The following is a 24,529-nucleotide window of genomic DNA, read 5'->3' on the forward strand; positions in this document are numbered from 1 at the left end:
AGAGACATGCTAAGGACCCGAGGGGCGTGGCTCTGCCCCAGATGTTCCTGTAGGCCCAGCACATCAAGCAATAGAGGTGTCATGAGACTGAGCAGCTGCCCACAAGACAAACTAGCAATTCCAGGACAGATGCTTTGCCACAGCTATACCTGGGGGTGGGGCAGCACTGCACACCTGCTAGCCCTGCTCCTAAAACTTAAGATCCCTGCTTCTGTCTCTGTCAACCATTAGACTGTGGGGGTATGAACCATGACCAAGAGGGTACCCTCTGGAGGGCCTGTAGCTGGGTCCCAAGGAACCACAAGCTACAACACAGTCTGCAGCCTGTTTGCTTCTTGCGGGGATGGGCCACTCGGTGATGCCTTGTCCCCAAGAGAATATTCCTTGATACCTCAAATTAAGGGCTGAAAATAGCACCAGGATAATGGTGGGTTGGGGGCACTAACTGCTCGGCCAGAGAGAGCCGAAAGCCTCATACAGGTTCTGTCACGCCTTAGCTAATAAGGCATTGCTACTGAAGAGGACGGTTTAGAAGACTGGGCTGTCCTTCTGTCATCCTTGCCAGCCCTACGGTCCTACAGAGCATACCTGTATGACGGGGAAGGGGACTTCACCAAGAACAAATAGGTGTTGGAACCCGGAGGGCGGCTGGTGTCTCCCACCCCTATGATGAAGGCCCCTACTGGCCAGCGTGTTTCCCAAACAGCTGAGATGGACTTAGTCCACAGAGGCGAGGGGGTGGTGCATACCAACCTTTACAGAAGACTTGGTTTCTATAGCAACAGAGAGGGAAGACCCATCCAGGGCCCACACGGCACCCAAAAAGAATCAATAACATCAGAGGAGACAGGCTCTGCAGGGCCAGCCAAAGCCTCAGGGGCCAGACTCTGCTCAGAAAATAGCCTGGCGGAAGAGGTCTGCTGGGTGCCAGCAGCCTTTCCGTGGGGCAGCGCTGATGAGAAGGCTCATCTTCTTCCCTGGTGCTTTCTAAAATTGATCCTAGACCTTTGAGGGTGAGGCCCCCCCAAACAGCTCTGTGGCTGCCAGGTGCCGGGGTTACCTTAATAGTTTGGGGGCGGGGAGGCAGGGTGGAAGCTGTTTAAGTAACTATTCTTTGCCTCTTAGATGCCACCTACCCTTTGTCAGGGACTCACCGAATTTCGAGTTTGTCTATGTCTTCCTCCTCAAAGTCGAAGTGGGACCTTCTGTTGGAGTTGCAGGGTTTGGTCACCTGGATTCAGATGGTGATAAGCAATGTCAGACGCCTCTGCCAGGCAGCCGGGAGGGTACAGATTGGCATCCCAAGGGGAAGGACCATACAACTCGCCCATGAGAATTGAGGCTGAGGGTTTCTAGGTTAGGAGCTTGCCCTGAGGCCACAACAAGCCACCGGCAGGGGCTGGCTTCTCAAGATGGAGGCAGCTCCTTCTATCTCTAAACTGCCCGTCGAGTTCACGACCTTGTAGGCCTCAAGGATGCTGGTCCTAATGTCATGAGGCAGGAAGGCAGGTCTACAGGGCAGCAACCTGGGCTCTTACAGTTTTCTTTTTACCCTCAAAAAGTTATGGACAAGCCCCTCCCCCTCCCCCAACACAGCAGGTCACAGCAACAGTGACAAGTCACAACTTTTGTGGTGGTTCAACCTGTCTTCCATCCTTAGCAAGACACTCTGGCGAGTTTGCACCCTGGGAGAAGTGAGAAAATTGAATGAAGGATCTAATATCTTTCTCTTCGGCAGTTAGAATGTCGAGCTCCTGGCCGATGACATAGTGCTTGTCCACCATGCACAAAGCAATGAGGCCAACCCTTAGCACCGTATTAACACTCATGCCTGTGCCCACAGCACCCAGGAGACGGAATCAGGGCAATCAGAATTCAAAGTCCCCCCAACTGCATAGCGAGTTCAAAGCCAGCCTGAGATACATGAGATCCTTATCTAAAAATAATAATGATAATAATAATAATAATCAAGTACAGGAACTGCAATTCAGGCTCAGAGTACTGGCCAAGGGTCTGGCCCTGCTTTGACTGTGCTGTGTGTGATGCTGCCGCACTCAGTATCCTTTGCAAGGGCTGGAAGGAGGCCATCTGCTCCAAGCCCTAGTCTCCAACCTGACACTCACGCTCCTAACCCTACGTGCTTTAATTTACTGGATGCTGAGGCAATGGTGAGCACCTTCCCCCCTCCTAAACACCACACCTGCCCTCAGCTGCTTCTCCCAGAAACGCCCACGGGACACGCTGTCTTCCCACACCAACCTGTCCGGATAGCACTTTGTCCCTACCGTCTCCTTGTCTTCTCACTAAGATGTCGGTGCAGCCCACTCATGGCGACGCTCAGGGACGCATGCCCATCTCAGCCTTGGATATCCCTGAAGCATCACCTTCCCGGGCAAGCTCCAGGCTTCCGATCACCCCTACCCCCCAGCAAGGAGGACCCTATGTAAGTCTAGGAAGAAAGTGATCTGGAAGCTACCTCCTCCTAAAACGTGTGTGTGTGTGTGTGTGTGTGTGTGTGTGTGTGTGTGTGTGTGTGTGTGTGTGAACAGTCAGCCAGGCATTTTACTTTACTTTCTTCCCATGTGTGCCCCACCCCCACAAGTCTGTCCCCAGCTTAAGCCACACAGTGATAAGGACTTGTAAGCTGGGTGTAGCTGCTGAGTCATAGGACAGTAAAGCTAACAGTGGCAGCACCTGAGTCTGGGACGGGAGGAGCAGGGACCCGACTTGCCTTTGGCAGCCTGGCAGGTTCCCCTACAACACAGTTCTTGAGTTTCTCCAGGACACCTAGTTAGTCTAGGTTTGGAGCTCATGTCTCTAGCAAGTAAATTAGCCGTGCGTAGCCCGGAAGTGCAGGGTCTCACACGGTAGGAACAGGGTCGCCAGGACAGTGGATGCAGGGTCAGGAGAGCCTGGCCTCACTCCTGCCTCGCTGTAACAGCCTAGGGGAGCCACTTCAAGGGGCCCAGAAAGGACAGACATGGCTGGCTTTGACTTTCAGTTCCTACTAAAGTCTCACATTCTCTGACCACACGTTCAGCCCTAGCGGGAGAGCCTGCGGCTGGAGTGAGGCCTCAGGGCACTGCCTCACTCTGTGGCATCTCTGCCTGCCTGTGTGGCAGGGATTTCCTAGCCGCACAGTGGTGGAGGGCTACTCCCCATCACACTGCCCTGCACCCTTCAGGCCGCATTCCCGCCTCGGGCATCTTGCTCCTGCCTCTAACCAACCTCCACTGTGGAGGAGCTCATGGGGTTGACTCTGAAGACTGTCCATTGCTCGGACTCCTAACTTGATGCCACAGCAGTCTTGTTTCTGCAGAGTTACAGCGTCGCACAGTTCCGATAGTGCCAGTCTTAGGGTGGGAGCCCTGTTCAGGCTGTTCAAGATTCTACACCTGAGAAGCCATGCCCTCCACAGCACCACAGCAGGTCTTTGTGCCACCAAAGCTGTGTGGCTTTCATTAGTTGGGTTTGTGTATCGGTGTATGCTCTGTGCACTGTGTATGTGTGTGTGTGGTGTGTGGTGTGTGTGTTTGTGTGATGTGTGGTATGTGTGTATGTGGTATGTGTGTGGCATGTGTGTGTGGCACGTGTGTATGTGTGTAGGGTGTGTGTACCAAAGTTGATGTAGAATGTCTTTCTGCAGTTGTTCCCACCTTCATTTTTGAGACAGGGTCCTTTTCACTGAAGCAAAGCTCACTGATTGGCTGGCTGGCCTATGAGCATCAGGGATCCACCCCGCCTCCTCACCCTAAGAACTGGAATTACAGGTGTGCACTGCCATACCTGGATTTTTATGTGGGTCTCTATGCTTGCATAGCAAACACTTTACAGACTGAGGCGCCCTGCCCCCAGGCCCTATGTTCTTGAAGTTAAGGCCTAGCTATGTAACCCCCATCGGCCTATAGACCAGGCTGTGCTTAAACTTGTGGTGACCTTTCTGTTTCTAACTCTTGAGTGCAGGAAGCTAAAGATGTTGGACCACCATGCTGGTCTACAGCCTGTCACACCACGAGGCCATGTGGCAGCTACGTTTTTGCCTTTCCCTCCTATGTGGCAGGCTCTGAAGATAGGTCCCCCACAACCCCCAGAACCTGATATTAAAAAGTAAACAGGAGGCAGCATGGTTGAGAGGAGCCCCCAGCCTCACCCTTCTGGATTATCCTGGACTAGTTCTAAGAGGTGCCAGCGTGCTCTGACTGAATCATTTCCGCTTTTTGCTCAAACCCTCACGTTTCCGGTGAAATGAACCTCACCCTGCTTGGGGAAGCTGTGGTGAACAGGCAGGAAAGCAAAAGCCTCAAAACTAAACAAACAACCCAAACGCAAATCCTGGTGACTGTGACAGCATAGATCTGTTCGGTACAACCAGCGCCAGCTGGTTCAGAAAGAGACCTTTGGCTTTTCTGTCCTGAGCGGGAGGAAACCTGTCAGGGACCTAAGTGCCATCAGGAGCTGAGGCTCCCTGGCCTGGGCCTGGACAGCTCCTGAGGCACAGGTGGCTCACGGGTCTCGGGTGCCAAGGCTGAAAATTCTTCAGGACGTCTGAACTGAAGCACCAACCTCGAAGTAAAACACCTCATCGAACTGGGGGTTGTTCGTTTTCTTCCTCACCTTCGTTTTCTTTGCTTCAGACCTGTGGCAAAGAAAGGAAGAGTTAGGATTTACAAAATGGCTGTCAGCTCCAGATGGGTTGGAAAGTGAGCTGTCAAACGCACACTTGCTTACCACCTTTATTTATCTCACAAGCATTGTCTGTCTCCACCTCCAGATGGTGTGTAAAACAGAGACCTTTTCTGAGCCCAAAAATACCCGGAATGAAGTTCACGAAGGCTTTCCGAGAAGCAGAGGCACTTTACCGCAATAAATCTATAAAACACATTCCACTTCAAAGTGCACCCCCGCCCCCCCCTCCCGCTCACCCCCCTGAAAAGGGTGCCACCCTCTTGAATCCAGAGTTTTACCTGCCATCCCCCACCCCCACCCCCACACAACCCAGATCTGAAACCCAGGCAGGGAAAGATGTCAGAAAGATGACTTGCCTGAAGGGTCCAGCCAAGGTCACTGTGGCGTAAGGGTCACACTGCCCGTTCACAATGGGGAGGCCCTGGCACTCGAAGATGCTGAGACAAAGGAAGACAGTAGTTAGGGAAAGGACACGTTGGTCACAGTAGACCAAGCCACTGCCCAGGAGTTCTAGGCCAGGAGGTCTACGGCCTGGCAATGATGTGGATTGGTAATTACAAATTCTCTAGGATATTGAGCCCTGTGGCCACTGCAGTCATAGCCCCTCCACTGAACCTAGGTGACATCTCTAAGCATCAGGGTGTCACCCCAGGGCTAGCACTGCCCTCTGCTGCTCAGAGACCTGCATTTGCAGCCCCTTCCTGGGGCCTCTCTTGCCTTCCCATAGTACAAGCTTTCAGCCTGGGATCCCTGTCTACAGGCAGGCTGTCCATAGAGTTTTGACACCTGCTCCTTCCTTTCCTATACCGGCCTGCGAGTCCCACATTTCCACCACTCTTGGTCTTTCTGCCGACTGTACCTCCTGGGTTTTAATTCCACTCTCCATCGATATGGACTTTCTGAGCAGATACTAGGCTCTATAAAAAGTTAAGGTCAGATATCCAGCTTTTTTTTTTCAGCCAGGTTATTAAAGAACAAAGTTGATGGACTTGGCTTTGAGCTGTGGTTAAGGGTTCTTCTGGTTCGGTAGGTTTTGCTTTATGCCTTCTGGGGGAGGCTACCCTTTGTTCGAGACAGTTCAACATTCACAAAGCTGTAGCTCCCCTATGTGTTCTGAGCAATAACAAGGTTCTTCCCTAGGCTGGAAGAAATACAAGAGGTTCTTAGACACATGCAAGCCCAGGAAGCTCTCAGTGGTCCCCTATGCATGGCTGAGGTTCCTTGCCCCTCTCCCCAGACATACATCCCATCCCACAGCTCCCCTCAGCCTGTGCTCTGCCCATGCTGCACATGGGAGTGGGAGACTCCATGTCTTAAGATGCATCCCTTCTCAGGGGGATCAGAGCACTCCTTTGAGCATTGCTCCTGAAGCGGTAAATGTATGTATGGCACCTCCCATGTACCTTTGTTCATAAGGGCCCAGTTCCTGGGACTCAGTCATTTAGAAACAGAAGCATCTCAAGCCTGATCCAAGCTGACGGCACAGCTGGACAGACCACAATGGGGCCCCAGCACCTCTGCCTGCATCTTGAGAGGCTGAAGGCACATCTCTGGGAGGCGTTGCATGAAGCACACGCCTAAGAGCTCAGGCCCACTCTGAGTGCCAGGGACTATTTTACCTGAGTGTTCTCTGTGTGTGATGTCAGAGGGGCTTGTCTCTCCCTCCTCCTTATCACCCGTGGGTCCGTGAGACTGTTACACCCTGCCAGGCTTTCTTTACCCAACCCTCTTGTTTTCCAGGACTCCCTGCTGGGGGAAATGTGCCTTGTGGGGTGCCCAGCACGACCCAGTATTCCCCAACCCTGTGACCTCCTCTGCCTCTGGGACATGTTTTTCATCTGTTCTGATCACTTAGACCTTGGTTACTCTTCTCCCTTTATTGGCTCATCCATCAACAGGCCCACTGGAGAAATGCCCTTCAGACCCTGTCACCTGCCCAGCTACTCTGAAAATAGCGGCGAGCATGGAGCAGTGAAAAGGCGGCTCCACGCAGTTCAGGTCTGCCTGTCTGGCACAGCAGGAAGAAACAAGATGATAGTTAGTCTTGTAGCACTGACTGTCTAGCCGCATCTCCATACAGAGTTTTGTGTGATAAGCACAGGGAAGAAAACCAGAAACATCAGAGACATGAAGGTAGCAGCCATTCGGGGACAGCCACTGGCCCAGAAAGGCCAGGGAGAACCGCCTGGGCGGATAGTCTCAAGCTACTGCAAACTGTATTTTATGGGATTCAGCTATTGATCAGAAAACAGCATTAGGCTCTGCAGACATGACCACATTTGGGCATACTGGGATGGAGTGACTTCCACAGCCTGTGACATAGATGGAACATCTTTGCTTGACCCGTTGCAGCATCTGCAGAGCACTGCTACATCCTCTCCCCAGCTCTTAGGGAGATTCGTAGGAAAGCCTATGCTATCCAGTTCAACACGAGACCAGCCCTGCAGTGGACATCAGTGGGAAAGCCTGCCCAACTGGAGACCAGCCCTGAAATGGCCAGAGTAACCTCAGACCAGAAAGAGCCCAGGGCCCTCTATCTGCATGCAGGGTGTGTCACTTCAAATAAAAACCCGCTAGCCAGCTGGGTGGTGGTAGTACACACCTTTAACCCCAGTGCTCAGAAGACAAGAGGCAGGCAGACCTCTGTGAGTTCAAGGCCAGCCTAGTCTACAGAGCAAGTTCCAGAACAGTCAGGGCTACACAGAGAAATCCTATCTCAAAAGCCAGCTGGCCTCCTATGCCCCTCATAGTGCAGAGAAATATATCACCTCGACTGCTTAAATTGTCTACCCTAGGAGTGTACTCACTAGGGTCTCATATTTTTAAAGGTTTATTTTATTTTTATTTACATGTGTCCATGTGCACGTGTGTGTGTATGCATCTGTGCATGTATAAACATGTGTGCATCTGTGTGGGCTCCCATGGAGTCTGGAAAGCTTTAGATTCCCAGGATCCGGAGTTTGTGAGCTACTCAAGAGTGGGTGCTGGGAACCAAACTCTGGACCCCTGCAAGAAGAGCAAATGTGCTTAACCACCGAGCCACCCTTGACATTTGGAAGCCAGGTTGATTTGACTTAGAAGCAGGAACAGTCCCACACTGTGCACTTCACTCATCTAAGCCCAACTTTACATCAGTCAAGTTTCACAAACACAGGGCATGATCTGTGTGAACAAGAGAGATTAACAAAGTGTTCGCTGTATCTCCACCACCACCGCTAAACCACTCCTAAAGTTTGTGAATGAAAACAAGTTTCCAAATCTAAAATTGACAGTACAAGAACAGTGGCACTCCGTGTTTAATATTTAAGAGATTCGCTCTTCGACTGAACCCTCGGGATGCGCCTGTGCTGTGTTGGTGCAACGATGTTGAGGTGTAGCACGTATACCAGCGAGCACCTCAGCAAAACACAGCATAGGGAGAAGTCTCAGAAGGTCACATCTACACTAACTCCTGACCAAGCCGACACTGAACCCTTATATCCCATTGCTGCAGTAAGGGCTGGGTCGGACACTATGGGGTGCTAGCCTCCCATCTTTACTGGACAGCTGAAGGTGAGTGGGTGTGTCCAGTGGTCACTACAGGACTAGACCCTTCTCGGGGTCACTCTTCTATATCCCTATCACAAATGGACTTTTTGTCTTATCTGAGGCCTCTTCAAGGCTCCCAGAACATAGCAACCACGCTCAGGGTAGTGAGAGGAAAGCTCAGCCGATAGCTGAATTTCAGTCTCACTGTGAGGTGTTCTACCTTATTAGGACATTAGCACAAAGCCTAACAGAACCGTGGCCAAACAAATCTCTGTTCTTTGTAAGCTACCTGGCCTCAGGTATTTTGTTACAGTAACACAAAACAGATGGTGACATTTCTGGCCACCAGATCCCACTCCTACTTGTCCAACCACATAGAAGACCCTCCAAGACACAACTTGGATCCCCAGTAGATGGACACAGCACCACTGAGATGCAAAAGCCAGCAGGACAGGAGTGATGTGTGGGTCACTCTGCCACTGAGACCCGAGAGCCAGCAGGATAGGAGTGATGGGTGGGCCCCTCTGCCACTAAGACCCAAGAGCCAGCAGGACCACTCTGCCACTGAGACCCGAGAGCCAGCAGGACAGGAGTGATGTGTGGACCACTCTGCACATGATATCAAAAGAGGAAGCAAAGAATCTGTCTAGGACATTTAGGGGCATGGTCTGGTGGGCAGGTCTCAACTTGGCGTGCACGCCCAGGACCAGGGTGAGGCCAATCTGAAACATGCATGCAAAATGGAATCCACATATCCACACTCCCTGGGAGCCACAGATTGCTGTAAGGGCCAGCCACCCTTCACAGGGAGGCTGAATGCTCTGGGCTAATCCTGGGACTAGCTTTAGCTAGGGGTGCGTCTCACACATACGTTCCTATGCACCCACGTGACCTCACTGTTGTTGTGCTACCCCCCTGCGTGCCAGCTCATTTCCATTTTTAGCTCTGGAAGGTGGTGCCCCACTTCTTAGCTGCATGAGTCAGGCTATCTTCAAGAGCTGTACATCACGCTGGGGGTGGGTACCAGTTCCGTCGAGGACAAGAGGGACGCAAAGGGCAACCTCTGGGGAGACAGTATGCACTTAGCTCCTTGGGTGACTTACCGTGCAGCGAGTTTGTGACAGACAACACCCGAGTCTGTAATGACCTCACTCAGTCTCAGCTCCAGGTGGACCTTGCCCTGCGAGGCACAAGGACAGTGTCACAATTAGACAAGGTCTGAAGGAAGTCTGTGGCCCTTCAAGTGGCTGGCACTTGCACCAGTAGGTGCTAAACCTAGGCTCAGACACTAACAGTGGGTGCAGCCCACTGACATACTGGCTAGAAGGTAATACTTTCAAGAACATTAAAAACAAAAAAGGACACTTGGGCACGTGGCCCCTAAAAGTGCTATGTGTAAATTATATGCAGGACATGCTGTAGGGAGACACAGGAGGAAAGGCTCTCCCATGAGGGCTACAATCACCATGGGGAGGTTAGAGCATCTGAGTTTTATTCTTCATGAAGAATGTTAATTTTCATGCATGCTTCTAGAAGGGTAGCAGGTAGCTGGCAGCCCAAGTGTCCTGTTTATCTATACCACACCATGAGAATGCAGAGGGAAAGGCACCAGGAGAAAAAGACCTGGTCCCCAGCAGGATCTACATGTGATGTGGGACCTCCCAAGGGTTGGGGGCACACAAATGTTAATCCAAGATGTCTGCAACTAAAGACGGGAAGGCTAAACCAGGCCGTCTCCAAGGCTTTCTGTGATCAAAACCTCTGGGCTACGGAGCCTTCAAACAATGCCGTGCCTCGCAGAGCCCAAAACTGTGAACTTGGTTTACATCACACACATCCTACCACGCTCGGTCACTCATGGCAGCTAGGCTTTCATCTGGTCAGGTGGAATTCTGTCAGGAGCCCCTCAGAAGCTCCTCAGCGACCAACTGCAGTTAGGCTCAGCATCTCTTCAAAGACAGTCGACTTCAAACATCACCCAAACCCTACCTCCTATCGTAAGGAACAGTGAACTGTGACAGTCCTTGCGGAACCTGTACCCACACTGGGCGTTCCACTTTCTGCCTCTCTCTGTAAAGATCACACCCATGCTCGCAAGTGTGTTCTTCTCCTGAGAACCTTTCTCTTAACCTTCATGTTTAAGTCTACATATTATACTCACTAAATCCCAGCTCTGCTTTCTACCAGGCAGTTCTGAGATTCTCATTTGCACCAAAGCCACAAATCCTGATTTGACTTGCCCTGAGGCCTCTTAACATCTAGGGAAACTCCTTTAGGCTGCTGAAGGTGATGGTGAGAGCTGTGCCTCCTGCTTCTGCCACCCCCAAAATGTTGACATAAGGTGTCTTGGTTGGCCTTTTTTTTTTTTTTTGGTCAACTCAACACAAAGGTATACATATCTGAGAAAAGAGAACCACAGAATGTCTCCGTAAGATCAGGCTGCAGGCAAGCCTGTGGAGCATTTTCTTACTCAGTGATTGATGGAGAGGGAGGGCCCAGCCCTCTGTGGGTCATGCTACCCCTGGGCTGAGCAAGCCATGAAGAGAAAGACAGTATGTGGCACTCCTACGTGGCCTGTGCACCAGCTCCTGCCTCCACGTTCCTGTCCTGGGTGATGGACTGCAAGCTGTAAGGTAGAATAAACCTTTTCCTCCCCAAATTACTTTTTTGCCATGGTGGGTTTTTTTTTTTACAATAACAGGAACCCTAACAAAGACAGAAGGACCCAGGAAGGTGGGCACTAGCTCCTCCCCACAGCTGTTTGGTGGGGAGGGGAAAAAAAAACCCAAAGGCTAAGAACCACAATATCAAGTTATTTTTGTGGCTCCATTTCCCAAGACTGGTAGAGACTGTCTGAAGCTTGCGTGGCTGAAGACTCAGACCAGAACACGGGCCAGAGCATAGGAAGAGGAATGGCCATCCCGGGCCCATGAAGTCAGCGTTTCCCCCAGCAGGCCATTTTCAGAGCCCAGCTGTACGCTGCTCAGATGGATGGGACACAGCTCATCTTTAGCCTCTAAAAGGCAGAAGCACTGGGCTGAGGGAGATGACCCCTCCGCCCACAGCTGATGGCAGCTGCCTTCCTGTTTCCTGTTTTTCCCACACACACTAGCAGCAGTGCCCCGAGACTCAGCACAAACACCCCTCACAAGGGCGGCTCCCACCTCAATGAGCAGCGGCTTCCGTTTCTAGAGGTCTGGGAGAGGCCAGAAGGAGGTGAAACAGCCGACTACGCTGTGAACCCCTCTACACCACAAAGCTGCCTAGGCAAGCCTGTGGGTCAGAAGTCACTCTGGTTCCATCCCTGTACCCGACGGGCGTTTCCTACAGGGTGAGGTGTCAGGGTGGATTCTGGGAGGTGCCTCTTGCACCGTGGGCGTGTGGTACACAACCATCAGGTTTACACCTGTGTTTCAGCTCCTCAGAGCCACACCCTGTGTCCCCGGGTCCCATGTCTGGGTCCGGTTAGCTCCCACACACACCACAGGAGCAGCTGCCTTCCTTCTTTTCGAGACCTACTGAAGGTCTGGCAGGTGGCCCTGAATTCACTCTGATCCACCAGAGGAACCCCCTTTGGTGGTCCAGAGGAAGCGGTGTAACTCGCCTCTCCATTCTTACAAAGATGAGTATCAAGGATGTCCATGAAAGGAAACAGTGACAGGAGGTGACAGGGTGCAGGGTTCCACTGTATGAGGCCCTCAGAGGAGCCAATCAGAGTTCCTAGACCTTGTCATAGAGCGGGAATGCCCTGTTGAGTTCACCATGGACAAGAGAGGCACCTTTAACGCAATTCATCAGATACGTGGGGGGAAGCCACAGGGGTCACTCTCAGAGCTCAAGAGAACAAACTGGAAACCAGTAACGACCATACATGGAGATGACAATGACTCCTAAATACCACACTGGTAAAAGAAATCTCAAGAGGGATGTTAAAATAGGGTTTTTTTGGGGGGGGGGAGTTGTGGGGTTGTGGTTGTTGTTGTTGTTTGCTTTTACATTTGCTGCACGTTCTGGGAAGAAGAAAGACCCAGAATCAGTAACCTCAGAGCAGAATCAATCCTCCAAAAGCCGAAATAACCAAACACCCGATTCGAAGCAGAAATACAAAAAACAAAAACAAAAATCTGAAAGCAAAGAGGCAGAGGAAATCAAAACCCCAATCAGATTCTCTGAAGAGACCATCAAAGCGATAGACCTGAATCAGGCTACCAAAAGCAAAAGAGAAAGGCACAGCTTCTCAAGACGGCAAGGAGGGTGTGCCCAGCCCCAACAGGCAGGGGAAGGCTGCTGGGGCAGCAAGCTGGCTGCAGCCTGCTTTACACTGAGGGCGTGAATGTGAACTGTGTGCTTTTGGGGAACGAGGACTGGCAACATCCGTCACGGGGGGAACTGTCAAGGCCCCAGGAAGATGTGTACAGCTCAGGTCTCTGCTTAGTTTCCTATAAACATAAAACTAACAAAACTTCAAGTTTCTTGCTGCCTCATGAAACAGGAGACTACTCCTGGCCAGGGCCCCGTGAGAAGGTGGCTCGTGCTAGTGGATGCTCCTCTCTGAACTGTCCCTACAAGCTGAGAGGCCACGAGCCCAAGACATGGCGAAGTGTGGTGCTGTCTCTAGGTGAGATTTGTGTAGCAAACACAGGGAGAGGCAAGCAGAAAGAAAGGCAGGACTGGGCCAGGGAAGGAAGGAAGTCAATACTTCCCCTGGCCCCCATGCCCTCAAAACCCGCAGAGAAGAAAGCGGCCCTTGACCTTTGTCAACCAATGGCAACCTTTTGGATTGCCTGACTCACCAGAGACGAATCCCCAGACAGCCCGGGGACAGCTGCAATGCTCACCCGTTCTCAGACCTTCAGGGCCAGTCCTAACCCCAGGTTGGTATTTCCTTGCACGTGTAATGAGTTACAAATCTATGGCGATGTGATGTTCTATGTGCCCTGAATCTATCGCATGCCCGCAACTAGTTCAGCAACACTGGTCTGGGAGGGCACAGCACGGGCGGGGTCTGTGAGAGAACGGTCAGTGCTGTCCATCCCCTCACCATTCAGAACTGGAGGGCCTTGGACGTTGCAGGGTGCCCTGCCAGCTGGAGCCCCTGCCTTCTCGATAAGGTCACCCCTGTAGCTAACATGTCCCCTGTGAGGGGAGTGGCAGAGGTGACTGGCCCTATATAATAACGTGGCTTATCAAAGGTTTTTGAAAAGCGCCAGTTCCGGAAGGAGGCCAAGCATTTAGCTGTCTTTTTCTCCGTGTCTGTGACACATGGTGTCTCACGTGGGCTCAGCTCCCTCTGTCATAATGCATGATTCTTTCCCGTGAGTTACAAAACAGGTGGATCCAAGAACCCAAATGCCACTTTCTGCCCTTCTAGAAAACGGTGACATTTCAAAACAAGCCACAGCTGTGGCGCAAAGATGGCGATTACCATTTAAAGGTCAGACTGAGGGGAGGAGCCGTCTCAGCCTCTCTGTGAATGCATCAGAGAGATGCCTAGTCCTACGGAGATCCACGTACTTATTCTTCAGCCCAGCAACAGCAAATCTTATTTTTTAAATTATTTTTTGAGATTTATTTTTTTATCTCGTGTGTGTGTGTGTGTGTGTGTGTGTGTGTGTGTGTGTGTTTTGCCTGCATGTATATCTGTGTGCCACGTGCATGCAGTTCCCAAAGCAACCAGGAGAGGGCGCTAGACCTCTTGGAACCGGAGTTACAGATGGTTGTGAGCAGCCAAGTGGATGCTGGGCCCTCTGAAAGAACAGTCAGTGTTTTTAATTGTTGATCCATCTCTCCATCTCTTTCATGACCCAAGGTCTCAGGAGAGCAGAGGGCTGGGGTCCCTGCCAGAGACCCAAGCTCCTGGGGAGGAGAACCTGCCCCGACAGTACCTTAGTCACCTGGCATTGATTAGGAAGTTCCCCTCCAGATAGGAGACTGACACATGCATCTATATTTACAGCTTTGTGGTGACAGGATGATTCTGGATCTTGATTCTAGTAGCTGCTATATGAATGTGTACAGGGAATAAAGTTACAAAAAAGCCCTAATAGCCAAGCAGTAGCGTCAACAGCTTGCAGACGCCGACCATTGCTTAGCAGGTTTATAAAATGTGGTCCAGGCCCCAGCCTTAGGAATCTTGACACACGACAACACTCATAGGCCTGGGACATAACAGTCAGTGAAACGAGACAGCCACAGGAAGAGACAGGCTTCAGGGGTTTACTCACATGAGTTCTAAGCAAAGACGATGTCTCCCCACCCCCTCCCTCACTCCTGGCCTAGCAGAGCAGTGGATTCAGGGTCTGGGAACCTGGTGCCTTCCTTTCTCTTATGAGGCTCTCACTGCCAACTCTATGGATGACGTTTGATTGGTTGAAAAACGTCTGGAGATGGGTAGTGGCAGGGTACTACCACACAATGACATTGAATTTTACTTAGCAATGGTTAAGGTGGCAAGTTTTCTGTGTGTTTTCAATCAGCTTTTGTTTGTTTTTGTTTTTGTTTTGAAACATGGTTTCTCTGTGTAGCCTTGGCTGTCCTGGAACTAGGTCTGTAGACCAGGCAGGTCTCACACTCACAGATACTCACCTGCTTCTGCCTCCTAAGCGCTGGGATTAAAGGTGTGTGCAACTACTGCCCAGAGAGATGTGTGCTTTACCACACTAAAAAAAAAAAAAAAAAAAAAAAAAAAAAGCTGAACAGGAGCCAGGCATAGTGGCGCACACCTTTAATCCCAGCACTCGGGAGGCAGAGGCAGGATCTCTGTGAGTTCAAGGCCAGCCTGGTCTACAAAGTGAGTCTAGGACAGCCAAGGCTACACAGAGAAACCAACGGGGGAAAAAAACTGCTGAACAGAGTGCATGTGCATGCACTCGTGTGTGTGTGTGTGTGTGTGTGTGTGTGTGTGTGTGTGTGGTGTGAGTTCTTGCAAGATCAGACATAGTAAGTGCACAGTCATGTGACATGTATCAGCCACACCAGGAACCACAAGGCCCTCCCATCTTTCGATAGAAAAAAGCTAACACCCAACCTTCCCGGCCACGCCCCCGGGCACCTCTGTTTGCAGCTTCCTGTGCATCTGCACCCATTTAAAAATTAAACACCTAGTTAAAAAGCAGGAACCGAGAAATGTCACACTTGTCAATGAACTCTAAGCCGAGGGAAGCCATGCCCCAGAGGGATCTCTGCAGCTCTGTGGAGGTGCTGAGGTGACCATGGTCTTGGGAGTCTCAGGAGGAACAGGCCTGAAACCCCCAGCAATGGAGAAGCTCCCTGGGCCAGGGAGGGAGAGGATGGCAGCTGGCTGCAGAAGGCCTCTGCTTTCCCACTAGGGCACCGCCATGGCTTCTGTCAGTGACCAGTGTGTTCTTCAGCTCCCACCATTGGAGCTGTGGGCCTTGGGAGGCCAGGGAACTGTCCCTCCAGGGATGACACTTCCACAGGCCCATTTGCAGCCTGGTTATGTGGTTTTACTTGGTTCCTTCCTTTCTCTTGTGAGGCTCTCACTGCCAACTCTATGGATGACGTTTGACCTTGGCAAGGAACCCTTGTCCCTTGCACAGAAAAGCCAGGCTGAGGAGGGGAAACCTTGGGGGTGTGGGGCAGGCAGGCTAGCCTGGCCTGTGGTCCTTAGAACATGAGGGACACATGGCTCAGAGCTTCCCTGGTTAGCTCTGCTGAATTTACAGCCCAGGTCTTTGTGACATGTCTGCTTCGTGGACTTTTCCCAGACTCTGCCTTCTTGGTCTAAGAACAGCATAAATCCTCACATCCCGCCATGTACCTAGCACTGCTGGGCTCCATGTAAGTCTCCTCAGCCTACGAAAACCCCGCTCTACAGGTGAGAAACTGAGGTTTGCAGAGGCTGGCCACCTGGTGGGTTCTGATTGACCCAGCTCCCAGGCATGACACAGCCACAGCAGGACACCCACAAAGTGAAAGATCGTGTCAGCATTCTTTACCTAGAACAGGGGCTCATGACAGTCCCACAGTCATGAACAGGTCTGTGCCGCGGATGAGTGACCCCCTGCTGCATGCTCTCCTATGGGCAAGTCCAAGGGTGACCATGCTAAGGATGTAGCCATGCCAGGCTCTAGTGTTTTACATTGCTTCTCAAGGGTCACACATAGCAGGCCTGCTTACCAAGCCCACATAATCTCTCTGTCCCTGTAATCTGGGTACACAGTCCCAGAGGGCAAATTATGCAGGTCAGCCACGGGGAAGGCGTGAGGTGGTGGAACACGGAAGCTGGCTAGTTCCTGTGGCTCAGCTGCCCCCACCCAGCAGAGCAGAACACAGCCGCGACCCAAGGATACTCTGCGCTCTCTTTGCCTGCTCCGTGCCACCTCCCCTTCCCACCTTCTGTGTTTTTGAAGCTGCTTCCATCTGCCCGGCAAAGTGTGCCAACAACCAGAGCAGCAAACACGAGCATCAGGCAGGCCCGAGGAGCCTGATGACGGGGAAAACACGGCACGCAGGCGCTGCGGAGTCTGCAGCTTATCCCATCACCGCCCGACAGGCCTGCGAGCCTCACCTGCACCTCCGAGTCAGCATCCACATGCTGTAGCTGGAACCATGTGTCCCTGTTGTGGTACCTCTGCAAGTCTTCCTTCTGGATGGCCACCTTGCCTGGGACATAAAAAGAGAGTAAAGGCTGTGGAGGAGGAGCCGTGGGGACACGGGATGGGGGTGGGGGGGCAGAGGTCAAGGAGGTGGGGTCCCTACAAGGTTTAAACATGGATAGTCCACATTTCAGAACACACTTCACGATGGCTTCGGCCAAGGCTCCAGACTTGCCTGTTGGTGTAACAGCACTTCCTGCGAGCTAAACGGCACAGGAGCCAGTCCTCACAAATAAGCGCTCTTCCACCCCGCCTGCTACCTCAGAAGCTGCAGCAAGCTGGCACTAAGAGAAAGGGGTCAGCCTGTTTTCCGTCATTAGTAGCCTACCAGGCCCCCAGGCAGCAGATCTGGCTGCCCTACCACCTCCCGGCTGTTGTTCTTCCCGCAAAAACGTAGACGGGAACAAAACACGCTTTATAAGTTTGTGATAATTTGGTAGGAATGCGTCTCTACTAATAAAAGCTGTAGACCGGGACACAAATGTGCATCTTTAATTTACATATCATGTGGCATGTGTGTGTATGGCACGTGGTCATGCGCATGAGCCTGAAGGGCATTGGTTGTCACAAGGGCCTTCCTCCCCCTCCCCCACCTGCTGGGTACTCCTTTGATTTTTTTTCCACTATAAGATCCTGAGGCCTCTGGCCACTGAATGCAGCTACTATGTGGCTCTAGCAAAACAGACTTTTACCCCACAGGAGAGCTGACTTTCTTTTTTTGTTGTTAAGTCTCTTGTGAATAAGCCACATGAAACAGAAGTTTCATAGATTGAGCTTTTGTCTATGAAGAAGAATAAAGAATCCTTGGGTTCTGCGCTCAGCACGCTGCACAGGAGGCTAGCCTCTGAAGTGTGACGCTCTAACCGTTATGTCCTTGCTCCGCGAGGCTTTCACGGGCTGGCTGACACCGGCGGAAGAAGCCCTGGGCATATGCCACCCTTTGTCCTGAGCCATAGATGTCACTACGAGCATTTGTCATTAGATGTACTTCATTCAGCTCTTACAAAATGTGGGACATGCAGAAGGGTGAAGAACCAAGGGGCGCCCCTCTCCTGGGCTCCAGCTCCCACATGGGGTGCCTGTCAACAGCTCCTTCTTGTTCTCCCTGTGAAATGGATTAGGTCTCCCCAAAGCAGGCGGTGGTAAAATGAGGCTACCCCACCTCCCCATCTGCACGAAGCCATCTTCTTCTTTGTGTTGTGACACAGTTGGGGGGGCTTGTCAGACATGAGCACCCTGCCTCCCTCCCCCCAGCCGCAGAACCACCACTCACATCAGCTTCTGTACAGAGAGGCTCTCGCTTCAAGAACTTGGTTAGAAAGCCTCAGGTGAGCCAGAACACCTGCCACCCACACTGCTGACCGGGGCGTGGTAGGTAATACGCCAATTTAGGAAAAAACCAGTGAGTTCAGTTCATGGTACACGCCTGCTGTGGCCCACACTTTGGAAGTAGCAGATCCAACCAAAGCCTCGTCCATCTCTAAGGCAGATTAACTCGTGTGTGTCTTGGTAAATTTTCCCTCACTGTGGATGGCTCCAGTGGGACTATTTTGTGAGACACACACCTTGGTATGTGAGGCAAACACTGGTAGAAATGAGGTGATGCAGCTGGAGTTTCAATTACAATATTTTACACTGTCTGGTGTGCCTGGCCTGCGCCTCAGTGAGGTGGGGTTTCGTCTTTTCATGTTTCACCTGTTCCCTTCCTCAGAGCTTCTGCTGAAATTGACCTCATTTTGTTCTTCTAGAACACACACAACCGGGTCCCCCAGGCCCTTTCCCTTCTTGATAAGATAAACCTGTCACCTGGGGGGGGGGGGGAGGCTGCCCATTTCTTCTGGTCTGAAACCTAGAGGCCATCGGGTCAGTCACGGGGGTGGGGTGGGGTGGTGGTGAGGGCCTATAGATGTCTCATTAGGTGTCTGAGGTCCTGACAGCAACACCCCTGATACCTCAGGAGTACCCAAGAATGAAAACCAGCAGTGCCAAGTCCTGAGAGGAGCCCCACACCACGACCTCAGAGAGAAACCAAAGAACTTCAGACACCAGATCCTAGAAGGCCTTCCGTGCCTCAGAAAGCACCCCAAACCTGAGAGTAGCATCAAATCCTGAGAAGACCCTCAGTGCCTCTGAGAGATCCCCAAATCCTCAAGGACCCCTTTAGTAGAGAGGCTGGCAGTGGCCAACAAAGGCCTGCTGGGAAGAACTAGCTTCTAGGGTGTGAGTATTTCACATTTAGAAGGGGAAGCACTCTACTATCTACTGGACTCGGGGGCCGAGAGCCCAGAGCCGTGCGGAAGCCATGAATTGAGAAGGAATCGGCCTAACAGCAAGGACAGTGGTCACAGGAAACAGACACAGATGAAACCAAGTCAATGTCACTGATCAAAAGGGGACGCTTTCACAGCAGGCCTTCCCAGCCTGTGCCTGTGTGCCATGCATGGTCCAGAGGAGTCCCTGGGAAGAACCAGATTCCAAGCTATGAGCAAGCTGCCAGCAGAGGAGCCCAAGCCCAACACTCTCAGGAGACTGCAGCCAAGGACATAACCCCGAGAACTCCTGAAATCCGTAGCTAAGTCCTGATACAGTCAGAACAGCAGATGGTGCCACGGCAAGTTCCCCGACAGGGAGTTTTCACATGCAGTACATGCCCAGCTACAGGATAAACACCTGCCCTAGCTTCCCGCCTTGGTGAAACACCTGGATTAACAACATTCATTCATTCATGGACACCACGACCCACTTTTCCCTCGGCATGTTTGCGATGCACATGGCTTGTTGGAGCTCAGGAACACTCCTGGTTTTGTCTCTCTCCGGGTGACACTCAAACAGTAGGCTGGCTGTGGCAGATGTGGGGTTCTCCCACCCTTTGCTGGTGGAAGCCACAGCTGACTCGGGCATATGAAACAATCAGAGAAAAACAGCCCTCCTGTCCCACCTCCCACCCCCCCCCCCTGTGAGGCAATCTTCCCACCAGCTTCCACTATTCCTGTAAAAAAGTAAAACAGGCTGGGGAGTAGCACGGTTGGCAGAGTGGCTGCCTAAGATGCGTGCGGCCCTAGAGTCCGTCTCCGGCATCTCATAAGCCAGTTGCGGCAGTGCACGCTCTCCACCTCAGCACTCAGGCACGGAGGGCAGAAAGGCCAGAAGGTCAAGCTCATCAGCCACGCAGCGAGTTTGAGGCTGTGCTAAATGAGACCTTGTTTAGGAAAAGAGGAAAGAGAAGATAAAGAAAACGAAGCACCAACAAAACCCACAGGCATAGAAGTGTGCTACATAAGCAGCACCTCTGGGAGCTCGGGGGTCCTCTGGGTCCGGGTTGGACTGGCCTATGTAGGAGAGGAAGGTACGAGAACAGCCTACAGCAGAGAGCAGGAAACGCCCACCACACAGACACAGAGATCTGAGTAGGAGGAAGGGTGAAGAGCACAGTCCTCATGAGGGGTGCCCAGGAAAGGGAGGCGGAGCCTGGCCACCCCCAGATCTCCCAAGAACAAAGTCAAAATAGTCTTCAAACTGGGGCCCTATAAAGTATCCCAAGTAATTCACATCCATTTCTAATAATGTAATGCTACTGATGAAAAAACCAGGATGCTCTTGCTGATTTTGAAAGTGAAAAATCTGGCCCCAAGGTCACTTCAGCTCCCCAGCCGCACAGCAGCTCAGGTAGCCCTGGGCGCTCCGAATAGCAGCCCACTAGTGACTTATACATGTAGAGCTGCCACCAGACAGATGGCATCAAGCATCACATCCCCTTCAGACAGAGACTCATCAGGACTCAGGTCTTTGTGTGTCTTGCTCCCCTCACCTGGACTGCAGTCAAGGCTTGGGACATAAGGTGAGTACAGAAATTCCAGATCCTAGTCCACTCAACCAACTTCCCTGATTTTCTTTACCCCATGCCATATCCATGAATATTGTTGGTTGGACATAGTTTTTTTTTTTTTTTGAAATCAGATGTCCAAACCACGTCATGCTAACATGGACAAACAACCAGTCACCCTGACAGGGACCGGCTGGAATGTAGGGGACTGAGTTCTAGGGTGGCTCTCAGTTGGTACCATCTGGTGGTCACGTGACAGTCTAACTGTCTGAAGAATTTGCAGATCAACATGCTTCCGTACCCCTGGAGGAAGGTACGGGAGGCCACAGATGCCAAATGGACACTGAGACATTCCACTCAGAGAAAATGAAGGGAAGCAAGATGGGAAGCGAAAGGTGTGTCCTAGGAATTACGATTGCACAAAATAATCTCTACGAATAAGAGAAGAAGTGGAGGAAAGGCGTCCTTGAGGGCTGGCACCACTAGGACCCTGAGCAGCAAACTCACCCACCTGGTTGGCAATGAGCCGCCCTCCACAAATGTCTGCAAAACGTCTAAATAAATTAAAGAGCAACACAAGTGTACAAAATCCAGATGTGCAGGGCTGGAAAAGCACTATAGGTATGACTGGCGTCTCTAGTTTACACTTCCTTTATGTGCTTAAAGCTGAACGTGAGTGTCTACATACGCACAACTCTAGCCGTGTTTATGCATCCCCACGGCACACTGACGATATGCCGAGCGCACACCTAAGGAACATAGAAAATAAACACATCCCTGTCTACAGACATCTTGCAGACACGGAACACAGACAGACACACAGGCAAGTAACCCTGACGTCAGATGTGGAGGAGCTCTAGGGACGACGAGACAGAGAAGGGACTAAGACAAGCCATAAGAGAAAAAAACAGTATGAAGAGCAAGTGAGAGAGAAAGCGTGTGCAGGGGTAGGCGTGAGAAATGGCATAGGGTCTGCGTGCGGAGTGGCTGAGCTGCCTGTGCTAGCTCAGTGTGTGAGAAGCAAGCTGGTATGACGGACAAAGTGGGGTAGGGGGCGGTGGATGTAAGACGTGAGCGCTAAGAGGGTGTGAAGGAGTAAGGGGTCAGGTGTGAGGAAAGAGATGAAATGCAGGCGAAGAGACGTGGATGAGGTCAGCCGTGGACGGCAAGCTGAGGTCTAGTGTGACGAGGAAGGTGAGATGCGTGTACAGAGTAAGGTAAGGTGGGTACAGCGGAGGGAGGCGGTCTGTGTGAGGACTGTAGTGTGCAGGGGTGAGGTGCAGGGCGGCGTGGGGACGGCATGAAGGAATGTGAAGGGGGAGGTGAGGTGATGCAGGTGACATATAGTGGAAGTGAAAGCAAGCGTGAGGGCGTGAGGAGTAGAAAGCAGGTGTGAGCAGTGACTATGACGCTGAGTGTGAGGCATCTGTAAGGTTCAGATTCAAGGAGCAAGGGGAGATCTCTGTGAAAGGAGCGGAGTTGACGTGGGGCGTAAGGGAGGAGGTGAGGCCGGCATGAAGGGCAAAGGTGAGGGGTGAAGTGCAGAGGGGGGTGATGGCTGATGAGAAGGGAAAGCAGTAAGGACGAGGTGAAGTGGGCGTGAGGGCCACGGTGAGGTCCGGTGTGAGGACCAGGTTAAGTGGACATGAAAAACAAGTGAGAGACGTATGGTGATCTGAATGAAAATGGCCCTTAGGGGAGCCAGGCGGTGGTGGTGCACGCCTTTAATCCCAGCACTCGGGAGGCAGAGGCAGGCGGATCGCTGTGAGTTCGAGGCCAGCCTGGTCTACAAAGTGAGTCCAGGACAGCCAAGGCTACACAGAGAAACCCTGTTTTTTTTTTTTTAACTATTTCTTTTTTTTAGTTTTTAATTTTAATTTTATTAATTTATTCAGATTACAACTCAATTGTTATCCCATCACTTGTATCCTCCCATTCCTCCCTCCCTCCCGCTTTCACCCTATTCCCCTCCCCTAGGAATATGTCCGAGGGGGCCCTCCTCCCCCACTATATGGTCATAGGCTATCAAGTCTTATCCTGGTAGCCTGCTTATTCTTTCTTTGAGTGCCAGCAGGCCTCCCCACTAAGGGGAGGTGGTTAAATATGGAGCATCAGAGTTCATGTCAAAGTCAGTCCCCACTCTCCACATAACTCTGTTTATGTGGAAATTGTCCTGTCCACTGGGTAGATCAGAGTAGGGGTTCAATGTTTACCACTTTGGAAATCAATCTGGCACTTTCTAAGAAGGCTGGGAATAGGGCTTCCTCAAGACCCAGCTATTCCACTCCCTGAAATATACCCAGAAAATGCTCCACCACACAACAAGAACATTTGCTCAACCATGTTCATAGCAGCCTTATTCATAATAGCCAGAACCTGGAAACAGCCTGAATGCCCCTCAGTTGAAGAATGGATAAAGAAACTGTGGTACGTTTATGCTATGGAATACTACTCAGCTATTAAAAACATGGAAATCCCGAAATTTGTCGACAAATGGATGGGACTAGAAACAATCATAATGAGTGAGTTAACCCAGAAGCAGAAAGACTCACATGGAGAAACCCTGTCTTGATAAACAAAAAACAAAAAACAAAACAAAACAAAACAAAAAAGAGGTGTCTTGGTCACAGCGTCTCCTCACAGCAACAGGACAGTGACAAAGACACAGTATGAAGGATACAGAGTGAGGCTGAGTACGAGAAGTGTATGAAGTCAGATGTGAGTTCTGAGGTAAGAAGGGTGTAAGAGATGCAGTAAAATGGTAAAGCCTGAGGTGAGGAGGAAGGTAAGGTGGCGCGTGAAGGCTAAAGGGAGGTGGAACAGAAGAACTGTGGAGAGGTGGGGTGAGATGGGTCTGAGTGTGAAAGTGAGGGTGAAATGGTTGTGACAGGTGAGGGGGTGAAAAATGATGGGGTAGGAGCCCCGAGCACGAAGCGGAATATGAAGTAAGTGTGATGGCAGAAGTGGGGGATGAGGTAAGGTTCTGCCCCCCACTTCCAGGCCACACCCCAGTTTGATTGGCATGCACCCACCAAGCCTCTGGCTGAAAGGCTCAGGGCTCCCATGAGTCCGGGCTTAGATCGGTGTCCTCTTGCCTTCAGCAGTCCTATCCCTGGCATCTCCATGACTTGTTCATCTCCACTAATACAGGACCTCCGACAACACAGAGGAGGCCAGTCACTTCCTACTTGAACAATGTGGTTCAGGCAGCCGTGGCACCCTCTGCCCCTGTAGTGGGGGAACTCTGGTCCTACGCCATCACCGCTCTCCTACTTTGGATAATCTTGGATTAGAGAGAGTACCAAAAAGTACCTACCCTTTGGCCTGTTCCATAACTTACACTCCTCATATAACTGTGTCTCCGGAGAATATCAGGATTGAAGCCATGGGGAAACTGAGGCTTAGAGACACAAAGGGTTAACATGGACTTCAAACACGTCTTACTGGCCCTGAACCCTCTCAGTGGCCTTTTTTTTTTTTTTAAATCCCTACCACTATGCTGGGATTAGGGATGACAGCAACCGAGAGATAGTGAGGAAGAAAGGTTCACAGCCCATACTGCCTTGCAGTACCCTGGGAGGGAGCTCTTGACAGGTGGGGACATGTGGGGACATGCTACATGGGGTGGCCTTTAAAGTGCTGTTCAGAAGGTCCTGATCAACATGTTCCAGACATGAGATTTCAGCACTGAGCTCTCCTGCACACTGTGAGGCCAAAAGGCAGGACGATGCAAGAGGCCAGGCCCCTGGCAAGCTGCCAAGCTACTCCCATCAGGAGTGACTCAGAGCCATATAGTCTTTTCCAGGATGGCTTCAAATTTAAACGTTAATCTCCTTCTCCCAGTCATGAGGGCAGCAGGTGCTTAGGCGAGATT

At 51.5% G+C, this 24,529-nt stretch overlaps 1 protein-coding gene across 3 annotated transcripts in view; it reads right to left on the minus strand.

Moving 5' to 3' along the window:
* RASA3 (RAS p21 protein activator 3) overlaps positions 1 to 24,529 on the minus strand; it is a 111,505-nt gene that overhangs the window by 23,833 nt on the left and 63,143 nt on the right. For all 3 annotated transcript variants that reach the window (XM_084758848.1, XM_084758849.1, XM_084758847.1), the window contains exons 4-8: positions 16,745 to 16,839; positions 9,318 to 9,394; positions 5,043 to 5,123; positions 4,564 to 4,636; positions 1,155 to 1,231 (exon numbers count right to left, since the gene is read on the minus strand). In XM_084758848.1, coding sequence (XP_084614974.1) covers positions 1,155 to 1,231; positions 4,564 to 4,636; positions 5,043 to 5,123; positions 9,318 to 9,394; positions 16,745 to 16,839 — 403 coding nt within the window. The remainder of the gene's footprint in view (positions 1 to 1,154; positions 1,232 to 4,563; positions 4,637 to 5,042; positions 5,124 to 9,317; positions 9,395 to 16,744; positions 16,840 to 24,529) is intronic.

Source organism: Acomys minous, assembly GCF_964271855.1.
Source record: "Acomys minous genome assembly, chromosome: 15".
In the NCBI taxonomy this organism is placed as follows: domain Eukaryota; kingdom Metazoa; phylum Chordata; class Mammalia; order Rodentia; family Muridae; genus Acomys; species Acomys minous.